This window comes from Capsaspora owczarzaki, assembly GCF_000151315.2.
Source record: "Capsaspora owczarzaki ATCC 30864 unplaced genomic scaffold supercont2.6, whole genome shotgun sequence".
NCBI classification, from domain to species: domain Eukaryota; class Filasterea; order Ministeriida; family Capsasporidae; genus Capsaspora; species Capsaspora owczarzaki.
The window spans coordinates 1,009,786-1,027,981 of NW_011887297.1; the positions used below are offsets into that span (position 1 = coordinate 1,009,786).

At 53.4% G+C, this 18,196-nt stretch overlaps 7 protein-coding genes across 7 annotated transcripts; 3 read left to right on the plus strand and 4 right to left on the minus strand.

Moving 5' to 3' along the window:
* Positions 1–40: 40 nt before the first annotated feature.
* Positions 41–2,105, plus strand: CAOG_04292 (hypothetical protein). Its single transcript, XM_004348067.2, has 5 exons — positions 41–170; positions 755–879; positions 997–1,153; positions 1,294–1,381; positions 1,500–2,105. The coding sequence occupies exons 1-5, from the start codon at positions 60–62 to the stop codon at positions 1,949–1,951; spliced, it is 933 nt and encodes a 310-aa protein (XP_004348117.1). The 5' UTR covers positions 41–59; the 3' UTR covers positions 1,952–2,105.
* A 187-nt stretch (positions 2,106–2,292) lies between these two features.
* CAOG_04293 (hypothetical protein) lies at positions 2,293–7,338 on the minus strand (the record flags this gene model as incomplete). The annotated part of the gene is made up of 14 exons (XM_004348068.1): positions 2,293–2,415; positions 2,511–3,126; positions 3,250–3,620; positions 3,791–3,919; positions 4,329–4,427; positions 4,523–4,879; positions 5,003–5,190; positions 5,292–5,361; positions 5,439–5,552; positions 5,615–5,752; positions 5,863–6,048; positions 6,134–6,329; positions 6,433–6,614; positions 6,757–7,338. The coding sequence occupies 14 exons, from the start codon at positions 7,336–7,338 to the stop codon at positions 2,293–2,295; spliced, it is 3,351 nt and encodes a 1,116-aa protein (XP_004348118.1).
* A 942-nt stretch (positions 7,339–8,280) lies between these two features.
* On the plus strand, positions 8,281–9,923 carry CAOG_04294 (ribosomal protein L10). The gene is made up of 2 exons (XM_004348069.2): positions 8,281–8,302; positions 9,115–9,923. The coding sequence occupies exon 2, from the start codon at positions 9,126–9,128 to the stop codon at positions 9,771–9,773; it is 648 nt and encodes a 215-aa protein (XP_004348119.1). The 5' UTR covers positions 8,281–8,302; positions 9,115–9,125; the 3' UTR covers positions 9,774–9,923.
* Positions 9,924–10,255: 332 nt separating this feature from the next.
* Positions 10,256–11,446, minus strand: CAOG_04295 (calcium-dependent cysteine protease; the record flags this gene model as incomplete). The annotated part of the gene is made up of 5 exons (XM_004348070.1): positions 10,256–10,696; positions 10,825–10,976; positions 11,059–11,119; positions 11,194–11,262; positions 11,399–11,446. The coding sequence occupies 5 exons, from the start codon at positions 11,444–11,446 to the stop codon at positions 10,256–10,258; spliced, it is 771 nt and encodes a 256-aa protein (XP_004348120.1).
* A 132-nt stretch (positions 11,447–11,578) lies between these two features.
* On the plus strand, positions 11,579–14,644 carry CAOG_04296 (histidine ammonia-lyase). Its single transcript, XM_004348071.2, has 10 exons — positions 11,579–11,667; positions 12,343–12,385; positions 12,497–12,569; positions 12,668–12,830; positions 12,913–13,041; positions 13,107–13,167; positions 13,255–13,452; positions 13,560–14,159; positions 14,274–14,426; positions 14,517–14,644. The coding sequence occupies exons 1-10, from the start codon at positions 11,603–11,605 to the stop codon at positions 14,577–14,579; spliced, it is 1,548 nt and encodes a 515-aa protein (XP_004348121.2). The 5' UTR covers positions 11,579–11,602; the 3' UTR covers positions 14,580–14,644.
* A 41-nt stretch (positions 14,645–14,685) lies between these two features.
* Positions 14,686–16,960, minus strand: CAOG_08766 (hypothetical protein). The gene is made up of 3 exons (XM_011272094.1): positions 16,849–16,960; positions 15,651–15,960; positions 14,686–15,520 (listed from the first exon to the last, which is right to left on the minus strand). The coding sequence occupies exons 1-3, from the start codon at positions 16,901–16,903 to the stop codon at positions 14,812–14,814; spliced, it is 1,074 nt and encodes a 357-aa protein (XP_011270396.1). The 5' UTR covers positions 16,904–16,960; the 3' UTR covers positions 14,686–14,811.
* Positions 16,938–18,039, minus strand: CAOG_08767 (hypothetical protein). The gene has a single exon (XM_011272095.1). The coding sequence runs from the start codon at positions 18,011–18,013 to the stop codon at positions 17,138–17,140; it is 876 nt and encodes a 291-aa protein (XP_011270397.1). The 5' UTR covers positions 18,014–18,039; the 3' UTR covers positions 16,938–17,137.
* Positions 18,040–18,196: the final 157 nt, after the last annotated feature.

Below are 18,196 nucleotides of genomic sequence, written 5' to 3' on the forward strand. Positions count from 1 at the left end.
AAACACACACATACATCTTCCCCAAACAAGTCAAAGTACAGTCTCTTTCTTTGAACAAAATGGCGGACGACCGTGAGATTGAGCGCCAGATCTGGGAGGGCAAAGTGCCCATTGTGTTCAACCTCGCGCAGAGTGAAGTCACCGGCGACGAGCCGCCAGAGCCATACTATGTGAGGCCCTCTCTTTTGAATCGGGAGGCCGAGGGAGCTTGCTTGTGGTGAAGCCAACAACGCAGCCAGCGGGGGAAAGAGCAAAAGCGAGCCGAGACCTGTGATGGGCGGCGGTGGAACCGAGCGCTCACCGACCCTTGGAAAACCCAGTGGTGGACCTCGGTTCACAACGCCAGTGGAGCCGCAGTGTGGTGGGAGCGGAAGCGAGGGAGAGAGACAGACAGAGAGCCAGACAGATAGAGAGACTGACAACTCGTTCACCACTTTGCTGCTGCAGCGCGCTTCCGTGTCCGTTCTGCTCGGTCCAGCACCTGTTTTGGGGGAGGAGGGGAGGGTTTGGGGTTTTGGGAGATGGGGATGCTGCACTCGACCCCAACAGTGAACCCGTCGACTTGCATTCAAAACGCCTCGTTTTCAATGTCGCTTTTTATTTTTTATTGTTCCGCTTTGGCGCTTCTTGTCGCTCACTGATGACGCTGCCCTACTACTGATGCTGATGCTGATGATACTGATGCTGACGATGCTGCTGATGATGATGATGATGATGATTTTTGATCCATCTATTCTGTTTTTCTGATATATAGTTGCTTGCACCGCGGTGCTCGTACTTGCCGCTCGTCACGACCAAGGTCAAGAAGCACTTCCAGTCCACAGGCACCGACACGGAGGACGAGATGTGGTTTGACTATGCCGGACAGGCACTCAAATGGTAAACCCTCGTCCAAATGAAATGAATGAATGCTTCCATCGTCGTCGTATCCGCCGCTTCTCCCCTCTTCTCATTTCTTGCTGGACATGGTTTTGTCTGGCTCTTTGAACTGTGCAGGCATTACCCGATCGGCGTCTTGTTCGACTTTTACGGATCTCCATCGCAGCTGCCTTGGAGCGTGACAGTCCATTTTCAGGGCTTTCCTGAAGACGAGGTCTTGCGCTGTCCCGACAAGGAGACGGTGGAGACCCATATGATTGCCACCATCAAAGAGGTATGCCATTCGAAATTTCAGAGGGAGAGTTGGCTCGAGGCGGAGGGTGGGGGGGGGGGAAGCAAGCGGCGCGCGCGGTCGCTGACTTGTTGTTTGTTGTTGTTTTTCGGTTGTTGTCCTTGCTGTTGCCCTGAAATTAGGCCGACTACCTCAAGAACGGCTCCACCAAAAAGCTGCTTGCCATGCTGAAAAAAGATCAAAAGCAGCTGTGGATGGGCCTCAAAACCTGTAAGGCGATCAGCTCTGTTCTGAAGTGTGGCAAAAAAAGCGTTGCTTCTCACCCCCTTGGTTTGCACCCTTCCTTTTTTGATCCCAACCCCCTTCCGCCTCCCCCCCCCGCCTGCAGTCAAGTTTGATCAGTTTTGGAGCGTCAACAAGCGGTTAACACAACGCGACGAAACAGATCCATTCAAGAACGTGCCATTCCGCATTTACGTGCCAGACCAGCCCGTGCTGCAGGAGCCATTCCCTCCGTTCCGTCAGGACGGTTCTGAGTACACACTCGGCGATCTGCTTGCTACCGTTCTGCCAGAGCTGTTCCCCGCCGAACGCGTCTCGCCCTTCCTTGTGGCATTCAATGCCGCTGCCGCTGAAGCTCGCGCTGCCGAAGGTGGTGCGCCAGAGGACGTGCCGGTTGCGCCGCCCTCCTCCCTTGGAAAGCAGGTGGAGTTGCCTCAGATTGTGCTCCATGGCATCTCCCCTGCGTTCGAGACACCCTTGCTCTGGTTGGGCGAGCACTGCTGCTACCCCGACAACTTTTTGCACATTTGCATTTTGCCCAGCGAGCTTACTGCATGAACAGGGCAGCCGCACCCCCAGAACAGACCAGAATACTCGCTCCTGCCATGTCGACTTTTCGTGTGACTTGTGAGAGAGGTTTTTGTTGCGATGGATTTTTTTTTGGCTGGTGTTTTCTTATTGATCAGCCTTTTGAATAGTAAATGAATGTTTGTTTGTTTGTTTGTTTGCTTGTTCATTTCAATCCAAATGGCAGGCGAACTGGAGTTGACGCGGCTCGCCAAACTATGACCGACCGAAAACACGAGACTGCTGCTTGACAAATGCGAAATGAAAGACAACAATCAAAACCAATAATGTCGATAACGTATTGCTATGTACATAGAGTAGGGACACAAAGGCTAGCGCAATGCTGGCAAGACTTGCGGCGTCGAACTTGACCGCTCAGAGACGACACGGCGGGAATTTTGTGGCGGATCAGTGGACGGTAGACGACACTCTTTGCGGTGATGCTTCCAATCAAGCTGGAAGATTTGCGGAGAGTCACAGAAGTCAGCAACCCATCTTGCTCACAAGAGCCCCCCCCCATCAACCACGAAATCACCACAAACACACATACCTGCTGGCAGCGCTCACCGCAATACCGAACATGACGACATCGCGAGCACACCATAAACTGGCGTAAATCTGGCTCCAACTTGCAGCACGGGCTGTGGTGGCATTCGTAGAGCAACGCGCAGTCTGGAGAAGTCGCGTCCTCGAACATGTCTCCATTCCCGTTGAGAACTGTGGGTGCAAATACGACGCAATCACGCGCCACTCCACCGACCGTGTTGATCATGAAGTGCAGCGGGGATGCGACAGAGTCCAAGCGAGCGGGGCCGGACGTCAGAGCAAGGGGTGGTGCGATTGTGGTTCTTGTGGCTGGCACAGGGTCAGCAAGCGCCAGTGGCGGTGCGTTCACGGCATCAACAGTGTCGTCGTCCGAGGCGAGAGTGCCGGGATTTATTGACGCAAGCTCGTCGTCTCGGTACGGCGGCAGCTGCGTCAGCGCTGCACGATAAAGGCTTGTCTCGCTTGTTCGAATATCAACGTCTGTGGGATCCATGTTGCTAAAATCGCCATCGCCGCGACTCAGTGGAGCCAATTCCAGATTGCTCAACCGATTATCCACTGTAATTCCGTTTCGATGGACGACATGGCAACCTGCCGGTATGGCGCCCTTATGATGCAACCTGACGGAGGCGACGAGTCAATAGCAGCAATCCAACAGGGGGTCAGTCGAGACCAGAAGCACGTTGAAAAGGCAATCGAGAAAAACAAAAAACCAAACCAAAACGAAAATACAGGCAACGTACCACAGTAGCTCGTGGAAATGTCCATCAGCCGAGGCCGAATGAGCGTTTGGTGCAGAACTTGAATTCAAAGAAGCCGGGCTTTCGGGAGGCGACGAAGACGAGCCTACGGATGGGATTTCAAGGCCCGGTGCAGCAGCAGAGCTCGAGCTGGCAGCGGGCGAACTGCCGCCGCCGCCGACGCCATTACTACTACTCGTGGTTTCACGCATAATCATGGACATGAGCAGCTGCTGTCGGGCAGCCGGCGTGGCGGTGGCGAATGACGTGAGCACTCGACCGCCGGGCCCGTTCGCTCGCGAGGACTCGGCCGGCTCGAAGGCATATGCGAAAATCTTGGCTGCATTTCCATTGCGATCGACCTCCAAGCTCGCCTGTGAGTCAAGACGGAAGCGAGAGCCGGTGTGAGCAACGCTTAGGTCGAACCACACACAACAGCAACAAACCACGCTCACACGAACGTCCACCCCAAAAAAACCAAAGCAAAAGGGCACGAGAACGGGATGTTTTGGGGAGTGGTGCAGATGGGGCTGAGGATACTGACGTGGTAGCAGAACTGGCGGACGAAAGGGATGTCGACGACATCAATCAGCATGTACTTGTGCTTGCCACACACTTTGCCCAGATGGACAATGCCGAGCTTGAGCCCGCGAGACATGAGGTTGCCGACCAGCTAAAAAGAAAAAAAAGCCGAAAGGAAGGGGAAGGAGGAGTGAGAAGAGGAAGAGGAAGCGCTTTCCAAAGCCAAACAAATGGTGAAACAAAAAGACTGAGACTTCGACTGAAGCTTTATTAGACACAAAGGTCTGAATGAATGAGCGAATTGAACAAACAGCGGTGTGTCGCTTGAAGAATCGTTGGATGCGGGGGGGGGGCGGGAAAACCAAACAACAACATCAATGATTGAAAGCGGACGAAACGAAACAGATGGAGAGACAGAATGACACAGAGCAAGCAACACACAAAGACATAGTACCAACAAAAACGAGGCGGAGCCGGGGAAACACGACGAAAACACCAACAAAAGGATGCGGCAAAGAAACGAACAAAAACAAACTCTTTTAAACATAGAGATTTTGTACACGAAGTTCGTTGACCAACTCCTTGAAGGCATTCACGACGCCAGGTTGTTCGTAAACGCTCGATGGAATGGCCGGCGAGCTCTGCGGCTGATTGGAAGGCTGCAGAACAACCAAGTACACAGATCGGTCAGAGGATTAGCACTGTCCATCATCGTGCTTCAAGGGCAGCCAAAGTCAAAAAACAAACGACTCACCACGTTGCGAGTTTCCTTGTGATGCCGCATGGTGATTGCACACAAGACAAAGCGCAGAATCTGGTGACGCAAAAAGTCATCAAAGAGGAAGCTGAGGATGGCGACATCCGTGTCCTCGGCGCTGTCAAGTGCACGAAGCACGTGCCCGTTGAAGCGGTCGAGTTGCACGGCGGCGCTGTCCCAGCGGGCGCGCGCCAAGTCCGTCAGCCCGGAAATGTGCGCGAGGGCGAGCAAAGGGGAATACAGGAAGAGCGTAAACAAGCTGCCGCGTTGCGACTCTTCTGAATTCGCCAGCTTGCCGAACGATGCGGGCGACATGAGTGACATGGTCGGTTGGCCAAAGGAATTTGGCATGTTCTGAAAAAGGGGGGGGGGAATGAAAGAAAGAAAGAACAACAACAACAACAAAAAAAAAAAGTCAGAAAATCTAACCACTCTTCACGCTGCAAAGCAACAACAATCCACGCGTGAATCGCGTACAGCAAATGCTTGACTGTTGGGACTATCGATAATCACAAAGAATGGCTTGCGAGTGAAGGCCAAAATGTCTGCAAGATACAGAGCCTTGGCAGAAACACTCGCGCTCGCGTTGTTGGGTTCGACTTCGGCTCCGCTGGGTGACGTCTCAGCACGGGACGACATGTGCACACCACCAGTAGAGTAAGCTCCTGCGTGACCAAGCAAAAGTTGAGCAAGCTTGCGACAGAAAAAAACAAAAAAAAAAAAAACGCAAAAAACCCCAAACGCGGGACAACAGCTATGAATGTACCTTGATCAGCTTTGGCAGCCAACCCATCGGCAGAGACATACAACAACAAAACTCCATTCGGATTGAGCTCCTACCAAAGTTCAAGGAATACAGCAGTGTCAGTTTTGTTTGAACAAGTTTAGCAAGGGTCGAAAATTACGCAGGTACCTTGTGTGCCGTCACCAGGAAGAGCAGCAGCTGGCTAATCGTTGGCTTGTATAGCAAGTATTTGTGCGGGTTTGCACGGCGAGCTAGAGCGGTGGTGCCATCTTGATGGTGATTCTACAACAGCAGAGGATGAGCCAGCACATCACAACGTTTCGACCAACATCAAGCCGTCATACCTTTTCATCGTCAGCACGTGCATCAGATTTAATGGCCTCCAGTTGCAAGCCTGCACCGCTCTGCGATCGAGGCTCGGGCGTCCGCTCGAGGGCTTGAAGCATGCGGTACATGTCCAACGTGAGTTCGCTGAATTTGATCTAACCAAACATCAAAAGGACGACATCAGTGAGTGCAAAAAGCGTCCAACTGCCCAACAGCACAGGGAGGAACAAAAACATCAGATGCGGGGGACCCCCCCCAAACGCACTTGCTGATGCGACGCTCCGACAAGAATGCTTTCTTGGAGGCGCAGGAAGAAGACTGGCTTGACTCGAGGTTTTTGCAGCGAAGGAAGAATGATGTTGGCAGTAGAATCTTCAAGCGGTAGGCGGTGATTTAGCGCCGACGAGATGATGGCGTTCGTTTGATCCGAGATGAGGAGCACTGCATCGGCCTGGGGATTGTGGTGTTATTCCAAAGTCAGCAAATTAAATTCCACTGCTTGCTGGCAAGAACGCAAGCGAACGAGAATTACTCACCGAAAGGAATGCCTGCAGCTCTTGCAGCACCAGCTGCCACTCGGCACCGTCGGAGGGCTTGAAGGTGCCAATGTACTCTTCAATATGCTCCTTCAGCTTGACAACAAGGTCGGCCACGTGCTCATGTCGGTTGAGCAGCAGACACACGACAATAAAGCGAGCATAGTATCGCAGCTTCTTGATGGCCAACTCCGCTCTGCAATGAACACAAGATGAGAATGTGCACAAAAAAAAAAAAAAAAATCAACGAAAAAAAGCAACAAAAAAAGAGCAACAAAAAGTAGCAAAACCAGCCATACTTCTTTTCTCGCATCACAGCAGAAAAGTACATGCGTGAGCGAATCGCCTCGTAAAAGACAAACGATTCAAACAGGTAACTTGTTTCGCTGGTGCGCAAGTAGTAGTGGTAGTACAGCTGTGCAATCTTGGAGGCGATTTCGCCAATTTCCCAACGCTTGAGTCCGTACTTGAGATCAAGCACCTGAAATGAGTTCAAACACAACAAAAAGGGGGCACACATCCGACAAGGTGAGAACGAGGTCAGAAAAACGAAGAGATTTTTTTTTTCGATTTTTTTTTTTTTTTTTTCCCCCTTTGTCGAATTGAATGCAAAACAAACAAACCTGGCGATGCTGCTGCTGGAACTTCCACAGCCGCGTGTACACGTCGAAGGTGCGGGCGAAATGCGGATGCCAGTGCTTCTGGCCATACTGCGGCAGGTCGCGCAGGCCGTGGAAGAGCTCCTGCGACTTTTCAATGAGATAGATGAACTCGTCGGTGATTTTGCGTTCGGCGACGGTCGGCGGGGTCGCGATGCCCGGCACACCCGCATGCGGGACCCCAACCGAGGTGGCAGCAGCAGAGGACGACGAAGATCCTGCTCCAGCAGCAGCAGCAGCAGCAGCAGCAGCAGCAGCTGGGCCACTGGAAGAGTGGTGGTGGAGGTGGTGCTGGTGTTGTTGCTGGCCTTGTTGGCCCGCGCCTCCTGCTGTAGAGTTGCTGCTTGAGGGCGCTGCCGCATGCGCAGGGGCGGCGGTCACTGCTGCCGATGCAGCGTGCTGGTCGTGCGTGTTGGCATACGCGCCTGCGCCTGCGCCTGGCTGGGCAGTCGGCTGTTCGTGGCCCTGTTGGGCTCCGCTGGTTCTCAATGCCGCTGCTTGTGGGGCTGTCGTACTTGTCTGCACCGACTCGGCAGGAGTAGCCATTTGCGTTTGCGTTCTAATCCGGGGAGGGGGAGGAGGAGGGGAGGGGAGATACGTCTGCTGCTGCTGCTTGGCCGTGCACGAGCGAAAGGAGGAGGGTTCAGACGAAATGGAGTGAACAATTCTGAGATTGGTGCATTCTGAGGTATTGAGTACAAGGTTGTGGATCACGCCAAAAGCATGGCACAGGAATTTGTACTTGGACCACCGACTGACGAGCACAACGCCAGTGGCTTGTCCGGAACTGAGAGCCCTCTCAGAACAAATTTTCAAAGACAATCAAACAAACTCTTCGATCCTACTGCAAATAGCAACAAGCAACAATCAAGCATCGCACGAAATTCTTGGCGAATCCTTTGTTCAAGGGTACAGCAGCATTCGTCCGTGCTGGGAGTCGGAGCCAACGAGCTGTCGTGGTTTTTAGACGGGTTTCGCTTCACCACATCCAGCCAGACCTTGTTTCTCTCCGCCACAGCGGCCTTTCAACTTTGCCAAAGGAACAAACGAATCGTTTCAATTGCTTTTGAAAGAACCGCGCGCAAAACAAAAGTCCGACACAGTCGAGCAGGGAGTCGCGCCACACCTCCTCACGTCCGGTAAACAGCGCCGGGAAAGTGTGACCTGCAGGCGAGGACATGCTCGAGTCTAACAGTATAACCGGTGTTTCGAACAGTAGCCATCATGCGGTGAGCGCACGGGCAGGTCGGAGAAGGAAGCGCGCGATGAAGGGACTTGTGAAATCAAAGCACTTGAAATCAACCCAGAATCTCAGAAAAGTCGAGCCTTTGCCCTTTTTTTTTGCTTTGTTGAGACAACCTTTTTCCCCACCAAGGTGTTTGCTGCTCATTGAGCGGATGCTGTATCAATTCAATGCTTGGATTGCACCGACAAATCAATATTTTTTCTTTTGCTGGATTTTGCTCTTGACCAAAATGGTTTTGGGAAGGTCATCTCTCTCTCTCTTCGTGTACGTTGATCTGTAGTGCAACCTGCCCTTCCGCCTCTCGAATCTGATAGACAACCATGCATGCAAACCGATTGGGGGATCGGAGGGTGGGGTTGCAATGCAGGATACTTGGGAAACAGGGCCTGCAAAGGCGGTTGAGGGGAAAGTTGGCGGCAACAAAGTGAAGCATTCGGTCTCGATTTCCGTCTCGGGGCCTACGTCGTTTCCCCCCCCCCCACCCGCCGCTCTGGCCTCTTGCTTTGCTGTTTACGCAACGCGCTCTACCTCAACAGCGGAAGTGTCGTCGCACGGGGATCTCTGCTGCTGCTGTGTTGGAGAAGGCGCCAACGATGAATGCCTGTTTTTTGTTTTTCTTTTGTGTTTCTGGCTTTCGTTTCGTTCGGTCCTCCAGCCCTCGAAGTCCTCGCGGCTGATGCAATTGTAGTGGCTTTTCACGAGTCGCTCGTTTGTATCGGCAATCTCACTGCTGGCGGTCTCACTCTCTGCAACACGATCGAATGGCTGTTTTTTTTTATCTCTTTTTTTTTTCTTCCGTGTATTTTTTTTTTTCCGTTTTCCCCGCGCCAGTCTTTTCCTTTTCTTTTTTTTTTTCCCTCCGCACATTGCGTAATAGAAGAGTTTGTGACTTGCCTCCTGCTGCCATCCACATCCCCGCGCGTGTCTGCTGGGTCTCGAAACTCTGCTCTCTTCCCCGCCCTTTCTTCTCAACGTGCTCCTCGTTCGTCTGCCCCCCTCTGGCTCTGCTCTAACTTGCGCTTGTCTCTTCTTTTCCTTCCCCCCCCCTTCTCCTCCCCTTTTCTCGTCTTGAACAGCCTCATCAAACATGGGTCGCCGTCCCGCTCGCTGCTACCGCTACTGCAAGAACAAGCCGTACCCCAAGTCGCGCTTCTGCCGTGGTGTCCCCGAGCCCAAGATCAAGATCTTCGATCTCGGTCGCAAGAAGGCGTCTGTTGATGACTTCCCGCTGTGCATTCACATGCTCTCCCTCGAAAAGGAGCAGCTTTCCAGCGAGGCGCTTGAGGCGGGCCGTATTTGCTGCAACAAGTACATCTCCAAGCTGTCTGGCAAGGACTCTTTCCACCTCCGTGTCCGTGTCCACCCCTTCCACGTCGTCCGTGTCAACAAGATGCTCACCTGCGCTGGTGCCGATCGTCTCCAAACCGGTATGCGCAACGCCTACGGCAAGCCCATGGGCACTGTCGCCCGTGTCGACATCAACCAGATCCTCTTCTCGGTCCGCACCAAGGACAGCAACAAGGCTGTTGTCGTTGAGGCCCTCCGTCGTGCCAAGTTCAAGTTCAACGGTCGCCAGAAGATCATCGTCTCCAACAAGTGGGGTTTCACCAACTTCACCCGTGACGAGTACCTCGCCCTCCGCAACGCCAACCGCATTGTCCCCGACGGCGCTTTCTGCAAGGTCCTCAACGGCCACGGCCCCCTCAAGAACGTCAAGTCCCCCGTCATTGTCTAAGCTCGCGATGTTCTGTTCTGGTAGCGTTGCTCTTCCGATCTTTGGTTGACAGAGTGCTACTGTTCAAGTCCTCGGGCCTTGTTTGGCAATACTGGTGACTGCTTGTTGATGGATGTATCAGCAAAATACGAGATGTTTTTTAAAAGCAAACTAGTGGTTTTTTTTTTGGTTTTTTTTTTAAAAGGAAGTGTCTGTCAGGCCAGTATCATGCGCGAGGTCGTCCAGTGTGGACGCAGCGCCAAATGGATCTGTCGACATTGCGACCCTTGACGTAGAGAGCAAGCCAACAACAATCAAAAAAACTGGACTGGACAACCAAGCACCCGTAACTGAACCTGAAATCATTGCTGAAGCGTATACAGTGAATGCGAAAGTATCGTTGACTAATGAATACAGTGAAGAATGAGAGGAAGACCGAGTAGGGAAGAGCCCAGTTTGTAGAATGGCTTGTGATGACAAGTAGCAAATCCAACCTTCGCATTTCACTTCCCGCCAAGCTTGAACTTGAGCTTGATTGTGTTTGGCGCGTGACGGATGGTGAGAGAAACCCGCGTTGAGCGGGCAAGGACGTCATCCGACGCAGCGGCAAGCGAAGGACACTGGGCGGCGTTTGCGCAGGTTGCGCGAACCTCAGCCAAACTGTCCTGGGGTACCGGCTCGATTCCGTGCAAAAACCTGGTATACATGTCTTCGCGAAGCACAAGCAAGCTATTGGGTTCGAGGAACAGGGACGTCACTCTTCGGCTTTCAAGCGAATGACGTGAATTAGTCGTCGCAGGATTGTCGCTATCGCTGCCTTCGCGGCCGTTCGCTGTCTCTGAAACAATATCACTGTCCCGAGGTCGATAAAACTTGATCACGCAATGGCTCCCGAGGTTGATGGTTGTGATGACGGGTGAGAAAAACGGTCCATCTTCATGGGGCTGAAATGTTGACAAAGATCCGGTCGCAAGCATTGATACATACGCTCGTGAGATCATTGCGTCTATCACAAACCCAGAAGTCGCTTTCGCGTCAAGGGATGAAACTCGAGCAAAGCCGACCAACGTACCATGATGCCCTGGCCTGGCAAGTACTCATTCACCAGGACATGATTGGGCACCAGAGATCCAAACACCCCCGTCGTGTGCATGCGCTCTGCAAGGAGTTGTAACCACCGTGGCAGCGGCTCTGCAATCATCCCCTTCGCGGTTTGTGTGCCACCTGCAGATCCAAAGCGAGCAGCTTGAGATGAGTGAGTGACTGGGCGAGCACTCTAGCAAGCTCACTCCACCAGACCACTGACCCCAGTTCTGTAACCTGCGGTCCTTGAGAGCAGTCCATTTCACTTTCGGAGCGGCGTGGACCTGTGCACGCACAGACAAAGGGGGTCAGATCGGGTTGGTCGCGCAGTCATTGTGCACACTCGACACGCTCGTACCTGGTCCCAAAAGTAGCTGGCTTCATTGTCTGTGATAAAATTTGGAACGTAGAGCACACTCGGCGGGGCCTACGATCGTTGTGAGGGGGTGCTTTGCCAAGAAGTCAGCAGCAGATTCTCAGAACCAGCGTCCGTCTCTCTCTTTCTCTCTCGTAAGACAAACCAAACGAACACGGTGCACGCAACAAAGGAGGAGTGACTGTACCTTGGTGATTCGAAAGTTTTCGAGCGACTCGAACTGAGGCTCGGTCATGACATAAAGGACGACTGAAATTTCTGGAACAACCCAGCGTGACAGATACACATCAATCCAAAACAATACCTTCCATGCTCTACGACATCATCCACTCTTCTCTAACAACAAAGCTCGCAATCGAGGTCATTCCTTGTTTTTCATCCACAACGAACAATGCACACTTCCACGACTGTCCTCGACGGCGAGTCGCTCCTCCCCGAGCAGCTCTACGCCCTGAGGCAAGTTCGGAACGCCCCGTCATTGCTGCGCAGATGCCTTGGTCATCTTCCTGTTTCCACAAAGCTGCTCTCGTTTTGATCATCCTTGCCGCTGGGCAATGGGGCAATGGTGCAATGGGGCAATGGGGCAATGGGCGCCAACTGTCCTATTTCGAGTGACTGGCCACGAGGACGACGCACGATTTGAGATGCGCGTTGTCGCAGCGTCGCCGCTCCGTGCCCAGCGAGTGCGTATCGGGACCATTGTGCACGCAGCCAACTGCGAGCCCGCGCTCCGTGACAGCGCCGCTCTGCACGGCTCCGTTTTTGCTGTCCGGCTCCGTTTTTGCTGTCTGGCGTTTGGGGACGTCAATTTAGAATTCGACCGTGACTTTTTTTTTTTTTTTTTTTCGTTTCAATGTTCCTGCTCTATTTCCGCCCCTCATTTCCCGCAGTGTGACTGTCGAATGTGTTGCCGTTGGTCTGTGTGTGTATGTGTGCAAGTGCTGGTGGTGGTGGTGGTGGTGGTGGTGGTGGTGGAAGAGTGACCCAAAGAAGGTCGGGTTTCGCATTCTCACGCAGTCCCACACTCTTCTGCGTTATGGTGCGTGGATTGAAGAAGGGGGGGGGGAGCATCGCCCTGACACTGTATTGCCTTCGTCGTGTGTGCCTTTTGCATTTTTGGTCATGACGCAGCCAGGGAACCGTCAAGCTGGACTTTTCCAAGGACGCATGGGAGGTACGTTCACGGTGTGGCCATTTCGCAAGGTCTGATCAGCTCCGAGAAGCACAACTGTGACAAATGTGCTCACCTTGAACACACTTGCTTTGTTGTTGCATGGCCGTCCAGCGCATCAAGCGCAGCCGCCAGCTCATCGACGATATTGTGCGCAAGGGCGATCCCGTCTACGGCATTAACACTGGTACGTTTGGTTGAAACCAAAAAAACAAACCCCGACACACATCACGCAGCGGATGACCGGTTGGCCGCTGACCTTGTCATCCGTGTGTGCACCAACAGGCTTTGGCTTTTTTGCAACAACGCCGATCGAACCGTCGGAGCTGCACAGACTGCAAATCAACCTCATCACCTCGCACGCCGCGGGTGTGGGCGAGCCCATTTCTGTTGAGCGCACGCGCATGCTGCTTGCCCTGCGTCTGAACGTCTTTGCAAAGGGACACAGGTATGCTGGGAGCACGAACGCTGCTGCCACTGCTCCAGGTACCGTATGCTCATTCTCACGCTCACCGCTATGTCGTACGCAGTGGCATCCGCCCAGAGAATGTGCAGCGCATGCTGGATGCGTTCAATGCATCCTGCCTTTCGTGGGTGCCGTGCAAGGGCACGGTGGGAGCATCTGGCGATCTCGCGCCGCTTGCTCACTTGGCGCTTGGGTAGGTTCGGTTTGGATGGTTGGTGCCAACCACCATTGCTCACACATGCGTTCGTATGTTCACAGTTTGATTGGCCAAGGCAAAATGTGGGACCCCACTTTGCAAAAGTATGACCAAGCAAACGAGGTACTGACGGACTTGTTCCTCCTATCAAAAGGATGCTCGTCACTTTCTTGGTCACTCATGTGCTGGCGCATGCTGCTTTATTGTTAGGTTCTCCAACGACATGGTCTGACACCCATCGATTTGCATGCCAAGGAGGGTCTCGCCATGATCAACGGCACCCAGTTCATGACAGCGCACGGAACGGAGGCGCTTGTCCGTGCTACTCGCGCGGCACTCCAAGCAGACGTGATTGCGGCGTTGACGCTGGAGACACTGCACGGCACTCACCGTGCCTTTGACGAGAAGGTATGAACCGGTTTTGCAGATGCATCCACAATGTCGACGAATCCTGTTTTATGTTTTTCTGACAACACTTGATTTCCTTCTCTCTCCCTCTCTCTCTCTCTCTTCAGATCCACCGCGCTCGTCCTCACACTGGACAAATCGAGTGTGCGGCGCGCTTGCGCTCCCTTTTGCACACAGAGGAACAGCCGTCTCAGATTTATGGCAGCCATCATGGCTGCGGCCGCATTCAAGATGCATACACACTGCGCTGCATCCCACAAGTTCACGGCATTGCCCACGATACTCTGGCATTCGTGCGCAAGCTCGTCACGACAGAAATCAATAGCGCCACCGACAACCCGATGGTTTTTGCCGAAACACAACAGTCCCTCTCTGGCGGCAACTTTCACGGCGAGTACATCGCCAAGGCGTGTGACTTTCTGGCGATCGGCATTCATGAAATCAGCAGCATGAGCGAGCGTCGTATTGAGCGCCTGGTGAACTCGTCGCTCAGCGGCTTGCCCGCCTTCCTCGTCAAGGCTGGCGGCTTGAACTCTGGCTTCATGATTGCACATTGCACAGCAGCCGCGCTGGTTTCCGAGAACAAGGTCCTGTGCCACCCGGCATCGGTCGACTCGCAGAGCACCTCTGCCGCCAAAGAAGATCACGTCTCGATGGGCGGCTTTGCCTCGCGCAAGGCAATCGAAGTGGTGTCGAACGTTGAAACGGTAAGGTCGCGATTTTGGTGGATGGCAATGCATTGGGCGTCGATGTGGGAGCTGTATTGCCGCGCAACGACGAGTGAGGTGAGCCGCGCCGCTCAATGCCTGTGGATCCAATAGGTGATTGCCATCGAGCTGCTTGCCGCTTGCCAGGCACTCGAATTCCTCCGTCCGCTGCGCACTACTGCGCCGTTGGAGGCCGTGCACCAACTCGTGCGCCAGCACGTCAAGCCGTTTGATGAGGATCGTTTCATGTCGCCCGATATTGAGGCTGTAAAGTCCTGCACCCTGCTTTGTAGCGTTGGATTTGTGATGAATTTTTCGCAATGGACGTGTTCATTTACTGCGCGTGCTTTCCGACAGGTCGTCAAGCTCATCCGTGAAAACAAGGTCTGGGAGGCTGCCACTGCCGCTGGAACCCAATAAACCCCCCGACTCTCCCCTAATTGTTCCCATGCTCGTGTGCTTTGAAAATAAACATAATATCGAGCAACAATCGCGCACTAGAACAATTCCAACACAAGCGAAGCGATGGGTATTGTACTGTATATTGCAACGCAACACAAGCATCCAACCTACAGGACAGAGCTCCAACAAAAAACCAAAAAAGGCTCAGACAAACACCCAATCCCGGCTGGGTTGAGAAACCCAACCCGGTTTAGAAGGGCCACCACCAGCAGCTGGTCTTGGCAGGGACGCCGAGGTGGAGGAGCTTTGAAAAGGCGGCGGAAAAGTCCTCAAAGAACTTCTTCTCGTCCTTGGCGTAGACCTCGACCCACTTTCGCAAGTCGGCGTCCTGGAGGAAGGCGAGATCGGCAGGGAGCATCATGAGCTCGCCAGTGGGATCCGTGTACTGCTTGGGACCGTTCCACTTCTTTTCCGTCCACTTGGTGTTGAGGAGCGTCGTGTAGAAACCATTGTTGAACGTGGTCGGGTTGAACGTCCACGGACCAGAGTAGCCCGAGCCGTTGGCGGACTTGCCGTCGTGCGCGCGGCCAATGACGTGCGCGCCAATCAGGGCGACAATTTCCTGGTCGTTGAAGCCCATGCGGTAGAAGATGGCACGGACGTGGTCGGCACCACGAGCAGCGTCGGGCAGGCGACCGTCGGGAGCGGTGCGCTTGTTGTCGGCGTCGTCAACGCGGCCGCCGTGCCACGGAACCTTGGGGCCGCCCATCTCCTCGATGGCAACCACGGCAGCAAGAGTCCAGAGATCGGCGTATGTAATCCAGGGGTGCTTCTGCTTGACCTGCTCAAGGCGAGCACGAGCGCGCTCCAGGCCGTTGTTGGCGCCATACTTGGCTTCGGGCGAGAAGCGCATGGTCGCGCCGTTCGAGCCGCCAGTCTTGTCGAACGTGCTGTACGAGCTGTATTTGGCGCGCGTGAGCATGTGAATGAGGGTGAGTAAGAGTGTCAAGCATGCAGGTTGAAAAAAACAAACAAACAAACAAAACAAAAACAAACAAAAACAAACAAACAAACAAACAAATGGCTTACCCAGATGCGTGCCAGGCGAGACGGACGAAAGCAGGTCCATACGAGCCATCGTCGTAGTTGGAATCATCGAGAATGTCGGCAATGTCCTTGCGAACGGCAGCATAGTCGCCCTTCTTGGAGGTCTTCTCGGACGCCGAGACAACCAACATCAGGCCGGTCGTCGTGGCAGCAGCAAACGCAGTCGCAGCACCCGTGGCAAACTTTGAGCTCTTGCCGTTGCTCGAGCGACCTTGGCCCTGGCCGTGGCTGTAGCTGCGCTGCTGCTGGACAGCGACCACCGCGGCGGCATTGGAGGCAGTGCGCACGGCACCTGCAAATAAATAAACAAACAACAATGTTGACAAATTCGACGCGTTGGTGAGTGAAAATGCTGAATTTCTCAGAATGAAAGAAAGAAAAAAAAAAAGGATCAAAATTGTTGATCATCAACAAGAAAAAAGAAAAAATAAATAATAAAATAATAAAATAAAACAACATCGAAACGGCGAATTTTTTAACTTTTCGCTTTTTTTCTTCTTTTTTTTTTCTTTTTTTCTTTTTGGAGAAGCGAAGAAGCGGACAAATAGCAAGGAAACGGAAAAGGCACGTGCGAGAAGTGAGTGCAGATCGGAGTGCGGCTCACGGTGACGATGGACGACGATCGCCTATGAATCGAATCGCATTTGAACGGAAGAAGAAGAAGCGGAAGTTGAAAAACTCCAAAAACAATTTGATTTTTTTTTTTTCGTTCTTTGAAATCCGTTTTGCAGCTGCGATGACACGGTTCCGAATGCAAAGCTTGAGAAACGAACACACCAACGAACAAGAACAAGCAAGCAAAACAAAATCACGACCCGACAGAGCGCGAACGGTCGATTGGCGATTGGGGTGTCAGACTGTGCAGGGACAGCGCTTCTTTTGATTTTGAATGTGATCTGGATGCATTCGTCCTGTTCCACCACCCCCCACCTCGAGATACACACACGCACGCACACATACGCAGAACGCAAACAACGCGACGACAACGAGTGTGCTGTGCGAGAGAGAGAGAGAGAGAGAGAGATGGGAAAAAGCGCGTCATCACTGAACAATTCAAATCGTACGATTTTGACAGAAAAGGGAAGCAAAAAGTGTGGAGAATCAGGACCAGAAGAACGAGAGATGAGATGAGAAGAGAAGAGATGAGATGAGAATGAGAAGAGACACACAAAACACGCACCAGTGCGAAGAGGAAGCGCGGCAGTGGCGACGACGCGAATCAGACGAGCAGACATTGGTTTTGTTTGGAACAACAGCAACAACAAAAAAAGGGAGTGAAAGTCGGATTGAATTTGGAGGGGACATTACTGTTGCAGCACAAAGTGGGGGGGGGGGAAGTAAAGCGCACACTGCGTAGCTATGCTCGTCTGACGAACGCCTAGCTGGTGATGGCAAGGTTCAGGGAAACAAAAGGTCTGCAACGCAAAACAAAAGCACACCCCAGATACCAGACTCGACCACTCTGAAGCTCATAAATCCCAGGTAGCCATGATGTGAGAGCTATCGTGCTGAATATGCATGTACGGCCGATCTTCGAGAACAAGCGTAATCTGGGAGATTGGAATGGTCAGCGGGGTCCATTGGTCGGCCAGTCGCTCAAAGTCGGCCTGGATCTCGCCGGGAGTGCGCTCGGGCGCCTTTCGGAAGCGCATGAACGTGCTGTGGATGATGTTCGGAATGGCCGTCTGGCCGTCCGCGGTGAGATCGACAAGCGCCGCATCGGCGGGCAGCGGCGGGCCTTGCAGTGGGTGACCGCCGCCACGCCGCCCGGCACGCATCGCTTCGAGCACGGAGGGATCTTGCGGGATGCTTGGCAGACCTCCTGCAGGCGGCGCAATGCAAACGCCTTCGCTCCGAATAATGTCTGCCAGCTCGCGGCGAATCGCACTGATCGTGCTCGTCCCTCCGGTCTCGGACTCCCAGAAAAACCCTGCTGCAGGCGACAAGCGGGGTCGGTCTATGGTGAGCTGGATGGGACCGAATGCCTGCCCGCTCTGGCGCACGGCTGCGCGCGCTCGCTCGACCGCTCGAGTGATTGTGCCAATCCACTTGTCCACCACGCGCTGGCGGTCTGCAGCACTCTGGTGCGTCCATGGATTGTCCATGAAGACTGCCACGCTTGCGATCGTGCAGTGCAGGTTGCTTGCGTTGTAAACGACGGCGCCGTCGCGCTCGGCTGGCAGCTCCGCCTGCAATTTGGCCGCGAACGACTCGTATGCACTGCGCAGCTCGGACGGACATGGGTACAATGCGACGAGCGTCAGTCCGAAGGTGGGCTTCTCGAGGATTTTGAGCACTGGGTCAGGCGAGATGTGAGTGAGCGCTGGCTGGTGGTTGGTCGACATTTTTTGTTGTTGACTGAGAAACGCAGAAGAAGAGGGAGTGGGCACTTTTGCTTTGTTTGGAAGTTGTCAAATGTATTGAGCAGTTTGGCGAGCACACAACTCCAGCTCGCTGCCAAACCAACCGTGAGGGGTCGCGATTCAGCACACAGTACACTGCCAAGTGTAGGAATGGAGACGCGTTTG

Bases quoted from the DNA above. Each gene is read 5' to 3' on its own strand.
- CAOG_04292 (XM_004348067.2), top strand. From the start codon at position 60: ATGGCGGACGACCGTGAGATTGAGCGCCAGATCTGGGAGGGCAAAGTG. The intron at 880-996 runs GTAAACCCTCGT...TGAACTGTGCAG, and splicing joins GCCGGACAGGCACTCAAATG to GCATTACCCGATCGGCGTCT. The intron at 1,382-1,499 runs GTAAGGCGATCA...CCCCGCCTGCAG, and splicing joins GTGGATGGGCCTCAAAACCT to TCAAGTTTGATCAGTTTTGG.
- CAOG_04296 (XM_004348071.2), top strand. From the start codon at position 11,603: ATGCACACTTCCACGACTGTCCTCGACGGCGAGTCGCTCCTCCCCGAG. The intron at 12,386-12,496 runs GTACGTTCACGG...ATGGCCGTCCAG, and splicing joins TTTCCAAGGACGCATGGGAG to CGCATCAAGCGCAGCCGCCA. The intron at 14,427-14,516 runs GTAAAGTCCTGC...GCTTTCCGACAG, and splicing joins TGTCGCCCGATATTGAGGCT to GTCGTCAAGCTCATCCGTGA.
- CAOG_04294 (XM_004348069.2), top strand. From the start codon at position 9,126: ATGGGTCGCCGTCCCGCTCGCTGCTACCGCTACTGCAAGAACAAGCCG.
- CAOG_08767 (XM_011272095.1), bottom strand. From the start codon at position 18,013: ATGTCGACCAACCACCAGCCAGCGCTCACTCACATCTCGCCTGACCCA.
- CAOG_08766 (XM_011272094.1), bottom strand. From the start codon at position 16,903: ATGTCTGCTCGTCTGATTCGCGTCGTCGCCACTGCCGCGCTTCCTCTT. The intron at 15,961-16,848 runs GTGCGTGTTTTG...ATTTATTTGCAG, and splicing joins CGCGCTTCCTCTTCGCACTG to GTGCCGTGCGCACTGCCTCC. The intron at 15,521-15,650 runs GTAAGCCATTTG...CGCCAAATACAG, and splicing joins CTCGCCTGGCACGCATCTGG to CTCGTACAGCACGTTCGACA.